The sequence below is a fragment of the Cygnus atratus genome, chromosome 8 (assembly GCF_013377495.2).
Source record: "Cygnus atratus isolate AKBS03 ecotype Queensland, Australia chromosome 8, CAtr_DNAZoo_HiC_assembly, whole genome shotgun sequence".
Taxonomy (NCBI): domain Eukaryota; kingdom Metazoa; phylum Chordata; class Aves; order Anseriformes; family Anatidae; genus Cygnus; species Cygnus atratus.
Window position 1 is genome coordinate 23,799,609 of NC_066369.1, and position 5,924 is coordinate 23,805,532.

Sequence of the window (5,924 nt, forward strand, 5' to 3'; positions counted from 1 at the left end):
GGGAAAGGCGGCAGTGCCCACAGCTCCCTGTGGCCTCCAGAGCCACGTCCGTGGCCTCGGCTGGAGAGAAAGAGGAGTTCGGTGTCTCCTGTCCCAGCTGGGTGACTGCTTAAGTGGCCACCAAGCGGTCTGAAAAACCCTCGAAGTGCTGGAGAGGCACTGGCCGCGTCACCCTCCCCTCCTGAGTCACGCCGTGAGCGATATGTACAACGAAGACGACTTCAATGCTTTGCTTCTTCGTACGGTCCCGTACCTAAACGCCGAGCGTCCGTCCCGTTGGGTCTTGCTCTCGGCCAACGCGCCGCCCACCCCGTCCTGGGCCGGGAGGACGGGGAGCCCGAGCCCCGGGGCAGAGCGTCCCGAATCCCACCCGCCTGGGTCTCGCCTCCCCCTTCGCTCTCGGGGAACGCCGTGGGGGTCATCACCGCTGCGCGTTGCCTTCTACGGGGAGGATGGCGTGGTGCAGGCCCCGCGCGTGCTTCGAGTCCAGCGCCTCGTGCTCTTCCGTGAAGCTGTCCGGGCTCGCCGCGCCATCTAAAGAACTTCCGCAGCTGGAGTTAGGAGACAACATATCCTGCAGGAGGTCTTCCTGGACTATCCCCGAGTCTTTGTTCCCTTTGCCCCTTTGGTTTCCTTCTTCCTCCTGGTCGTTGAGCAGCTTGGCCAGGAAGTTGATGTATTTCATGGCCAGGCGCAGAATCTCGTTCTTGCTCAGTTTTTTGTCGGGCGGGTGAGTGGGGATGAGCTTGCGAAGCTCGGCGAAGGCTCCGTTCACGTTCTGCTGTCTCCACCTCTCCCGGCTGTTGGTAAAGATGCGGCGAACCACTTTCGTGTGAGGACCTGCAATCGCAGCGGTGCAGAATTAGGACTGACCCTTACCAAGTCATTAAATACTTCAGTGAATAAGTTGCTGTTTCCCAAATTAACCAATTTATTTTAGTCACATCGGCAAGGCAGCAAGGCAGGAGTTTCCAGCTAACTGGCAGCCACCTGAGGAGGCACAATAGCCATAACTTTGTTTGGTCCAGTGGAAGGGAAAAGTTGAGTCGCATCTTTTTAGATGCCTTCTGAGAAGCCTAAATTTAGCTCTCCAAGGAGAAAGGCTCAGGCCATGACCTGCGCAGAAAGCTGGTGTATTTTTAGGGTATTTCAGCAACAAAAGCCCTATTAAAAGGCTAAGTCACCAGATGGTTTTATTTTCCATCTCAAAAGTCTCTTAAGGACATGCTGGTGGGACAGAGGGATCAGCAGGAGCAGGGGCTTTAACAGGACTAAGATCCAGAGATTTCCCTCCTGCCCCTGATACCACCAGGACCCAGGGCTGGCAGAGACCATGGAGATGCCACCAGCCCTCCGCCTGGTTCGTGCAGTGGGGTGGCAGGATTCGACCCAATGTCACACAGTGAAAGCAGTGCCCTTGCTGCAAGGGTGATGCGAAGGTGGAAGACGAAGAGTTTTACAGTGGACCCGAGGACCACCTGCTGTCTCAGCACAGCTGCACCGCAGGGTGAGGGCTCCCTATCAGACACTAATTGGAGAAGGGACCCTCGATTGCCAGGGGTGACCATTTGGCTCGGTTACATATGAATTTCACTGCCATATTCCTGAAGGAACATGTAACACAGGATGGATGCACAAAACGTCAATTCTCCTTTCAGCTCAGGGGGGTAATTCCTGCTGGCATGACCTAGGCATTGCCTCCACGCTAGGGGAAACCCAAAGCCAAAATCAGCCCAACAGTATGGTGCTACAGGAGTAGCAATGCCATAACTCAGGACTGCAGATCCTTGGGTCCACATAAACCAGCACATGTAAGAGAAACTACCATAATCCATCTCCATCCTCACCTCCAGGGCACGCTGACAGTGGAAGGACACAGCAATCTCTACAAACTACAGAAGAAAGACCAAGGCAGAAGCCACCGTAGGAGTAGGAAGCATGACAGACAAAGAAAATCATCCCAAAGTATGAAGCAAAGGCTTGCAAACAACCAATTGACGGCCGTGCCCTAAGGTCTCTGCCCTGTAGCCCTTTGAGACACTTGTCCAGCTGCTCCCCTCCAGTCACACGAAATGCTCCTGGCCATAGGGTTTGCATGGGGACACTCATCCAAGAAGGCTAAAGCTGTCAGCTTCTCCAGCATGCAGGCACCCAAAGGACTCCCTTCTCCTTGCTGCCTGCTCAGGAGGAGCAGGGAAGTCCCCACGGACTGCAGAGGCAGGCGGCAGGGAGAAACTCGTCTCCAGCCGCTAGGATTCCAGTCTCATGCCTTAGTAAAGCCAGTTTTCCCCTCTCAAGCAGCACGCAAATGTCTTTCAAATGAATTAACGTGCAAGAGCTCAAGGAAGGGAGAAGTCTCTTGCCCTCTGTGCCCCAGGGTGATGGGGAAGGTGATGGGGAGCGAGGGGACCTTGACCACCTGCAGCACCCAGCTCGACTTGCTGCCATCTCCTACTGTGATGCAACAATGCCTACACTTCAACGTTCTTCCCAGACAAAACCAAGCAAACAGCCTTGGATCTAGAAGGAGATGCAGCTTAAAATATTTTTAGGCACATAGAATATAAGAAAAAAAATGTGGTATTGTTAATTTTCTAAAAATCTCAGTCTTCGCAGGCATCAAACCTGCATCTCATTCACTGAAAGCTGCCTGCTAAGAGGCTTCTGTTAATAAAATTTTGAAGTGAGGCAGAAGACCTGTTCATTTTCATCCGGGGGCACTCAGAACAAGCTCGAGACTCTAACAGAAATTCCGACACCACCTCCATTTTTGATCCCACATCAAGGCCAATAACTGAATTAAACATGTATTTTAAAAAGAGCCCAGACTTTGGTCAAAGCATGTCAAGCAGTGCAGAAATTTAAAATGCCCCATAGCTGTAATAATATGGAAGAGATTCATTTCTCATGAAGGAGCTTGCCTCATAATTAATCCAAGCAGTTGGCTGAGAATTTCTGCTTGGATTTTGTTCCAATTGATTGATCGATCGATGCTTTTTTAATTGCAATTACAAATCTGAGAAAAATAGCAGAAAGATGAGCTTCCAAAGCTACAGAATATTCTTGCAAATAGGGTTTTTTTTTTTTTTTTATGCCTCTGCATAGATCCATTTTGTAAGAGTGGCACAGTCACTGCACACTGTCCCCATTCCCCACATGCTCAGCACCAAAACCTCCTCGCTGCAAATCCACGAGCCAGAATCTGCAGGATTGGGCCCAAACTATAGACCTACATTACCTGGTGAGCACAGAGGCAACAACTCGGTTACAACCAAACATCTCCGCAGTACTTAACACCTTATTTAATAACGGCACCGAAGGGCGAAACAGGCACCGGGATTTGAGGGACCTCACCGCAAGCACTCAGCCTCTGCCCAAACCCAGACAAAACGAGGTTGTGGTGCGGGGCTGAGCGCCCACCTGGGGACACAGCCCCTGCCCTGGGATGGGTGGACTGTGTTCCTGACAGATGGAAGAGGGAGGAAGGCGGGAAGGGGACAGAAGCAGCGACGAATGCAGATAACGCAATGAGCCCATCATTCCACACCATGTTATTTTCGAGCGACGTGGATTGTATGTCTGATTTGGGATTGGGAAGAAGGGGACAGGGAGCTGGAGGGAAGGACAGGGAGTTGTCTGGCTGCCGACACGCAGCATTTACATTTGCTAGAGAGAAGGCGACCCGCAGGCAGGTGGACGTGTCAGCCTCCCACGCTCAGCCCGTTTGTGCAAGCACCCTGGTGTGCGTGCATCCTCCCGCTCCGCGTGGGCTACTGCAAGCCCCGCTGGCTGCCCAGCCCAGACGGCCAGATCCTGCCCTGCCTTTCCCCTGCTGCCTTCCCCCCAGCACAAAGGGGATCCCCACTCCTTGGGACCACCCAGGACCGGGCAGGGGAGCGCAGCGGGCTGCAGCACGGTGCCGGCAGCTACGGGACAGACGCGGTGCTGACCCTGCGCCCCTTACCCCTCTGCTCCCCGGCAGTTTCGGGGCGGCTCAGACCTCGCTGAGCTCTGCCTTTTGAAGGCTGGTGGCTGCAAGGCTTTGCAAGCAGAGCCCGGCGCTGCGATGGCCTGATCCAGCCCCCGCACTCCAACAAAGACAAGCGCAGCGGCTCCCTTCGGATTTGAGCCTCAAAGCGATCTGCGGGGCAGGGGGGTAATTAACCAGGGTAATTAACCACAGGCTGGACCTCTTTGCTGAATGAAACCCCCGCGGCACGCGCTGCTGCCGGGTCGCCGCCCCCCGGGCTCTGCGCGGAGCCTTACCCGGGGTAGGGGGCACCCTGCGGGGTCCCCCCCCCCCGGTCCAGCCGCTGCCCCCCAGCCAGGAGCGGCCCCCCCCCGGTGCTCACCGTCGGTGATCTCCATCTCGTAGGGCGAGGGCCTCCTCTTCACCCGGTTGCTGCCGTACATGGAGAAGGAGTCCGGCTCGCCGAAAAACCCGCTGCAAACGAGAGGCAGAGAAGGCGGTGGAGAAACCAGCAGCCCCCTGTCCCCGGGGGATGCCCGAGGCTCACGAAGCCCAGCCCGGGGCGTGAGGAGCCAGGAGGGGGCTGCACGGAGCCGCACGGCCCCGGGACACGCAGCCGGGCAGGGGGCTCGCTGCTCAGAGCCCCCCAGCAGCCGGGGCCGTAAGCCCCGTCGGGGCGCACCCGCGTGTCGCCGGGTGGCGGGGGGGGGAAAAGGGGGCTCCCCTGTGACCCCATACCCCTGGGACAAGTCTCTGTGCCCCGCATTTATCCCCGGGGGGCACCCCAGTTCTTGAAAGCAGCGGCAGACCCCTTTCCTCCCGCCCCCCCGAATATCTGCTCTGCCTGCGGTATTTCTGCCGTGGGTTTTTTTTTTTTTTTTTCTTTTCTAGGAACGACAGTTTTTCGTTTAGATTTTTTTTTCCCCCCTTTCTTGCGAAGTTACCAGCATGCAAACCCGCGATGACTAAGCCGAGCCCCCCCCCTTCCCTTTCTCCATCCCTCCCTCCCCAGCCCCACGGCCCTGGGGGGGTTCCCCTCGGGGAACCGCTGCGTGGGACCCCCCCAGAGGGGAAACAGGGGTGCAAGCAGGGGGGGGGGGCACGGACCTGCCGATGGCTCCCAGCGGCTGCCCCAGGTTGTAGAGCATGGCCCTGCCGGGGGGCTGCAGCGGGAGCGCGGGGGGGCTCAGCTGCACCATGCGGGCTTCGCAGGCGGCTTCGGCGGCTCGGCACGGCTCGGAGCCCGGCGCTCTCTGCATCGCCTCCCCCGCCGCCTCCCGGCTTTTTATGTCCAGGGAGCCCCCCCGGCGCACCAGCTCGATGACGGGCACGGCGGCGGCGGCGGGGGGCCCGGGGGAGGGCCGGCCCGCCTCCTTGGCCGCCCCGTTGAGCAGCAGCTGGGGCTCCGGCGGCGCCTCCATGCCCCCCCGGCTGCCGTCGGGCTCGGTCGTGGGCTCCGCTTCCGAGTCGTGCCGCCGGGGGGGGCGGGCATCGCGGGGGTCACTGGGGGGCGGCGGCGGGGCGGGCGGCCTGTCCATCGTCCTGCGGGGAGAGGCGGCGGTGAGAGCGGCCCCGAGGGGGGGGGCAAGGGGAAAAGGGGGGGGGGGGGGGACTTGGGGAAAAAGGAGGGGCAAGGGGAAAGGGGGGGGGTCAAGGGAAAAAGGGAGGGAGGCAAGGGAAAAAAAAGGAGGGCGGCAAGGGGAAAGGGGAGCACAAGGGGAAAAGGGAAGGGAAAAAAGGGGGGAGGATAGGGGAAAAAGGGGGGTACCCCAATCCCGCCCCGACGGCGCGCAAGGATGCTGTGCTCTGACGTCACGGAGCGCCCCGGCCCCACGCAGCGATGCACGGCTCTGACGTCACGGAGCGCCCCGGCCCCGCACGCACCCCAAGACCCCCCCTTTGCCCCCTAAAAACCCCATAATCGGGTCCCGTCACCCCCCCCCCCCCGCCTCGC

At 58.7% G+C, this 5,924-nt stretch overlaps 1 protein-coding gene across 1 annotated transcript; it reads right to left on the reverse strand.

Moving 5' to 3' along the window:
• Window positions 1–421: 421 nt before the first annotated feature.
• Window positions 422–5,508, reverse strand: TAL1 (TAL bHLH transcription factor 1, erythroid differentiation factor). Its single transcript, XM_035537675.2, has 3 exons — window positions 5,078–5,508; window positions 4,353–4,444; window positions 422–840 (listed from the first exon to the last, which is right to left on the reverse strand). The coding sequence occupies exons 1-3, from the start codon at window positions 5,506–5,508 to the stop codon at window positions 422–424; spliced, it is 942 nt and encodes a 313-aa protein (XP_035393568.2).
• Window positions 5,509–5,924: the final 416 nt, after the last annotated feature.

Excerpts from the sequence above, each read along its gene's own strand:
- TAL1 (XM_035537675.2), bottom strand. The coding sequence starts at position 5,508 with ATGGACAGGCCGCCCGCCCCGCCGCCGCCCCCCAGTGACCCCCGCGAT. Across the intron at positions 4,445-5,077 it reads CCGCTGGGAGCCATCGGCAG|CGGGTTTTTCGGCGAGCCGG; the intron begins GTCCGTGCCCCC and ends TCTCGTTTGCAG. Across the intron at positions 841-4,352 it reads CGAGATGGAGATCACCGACG|GTCCTCACACGAAAGTGGTT; the intron begins GTGAGCACCGGG and ends CTGCGATTGCAG.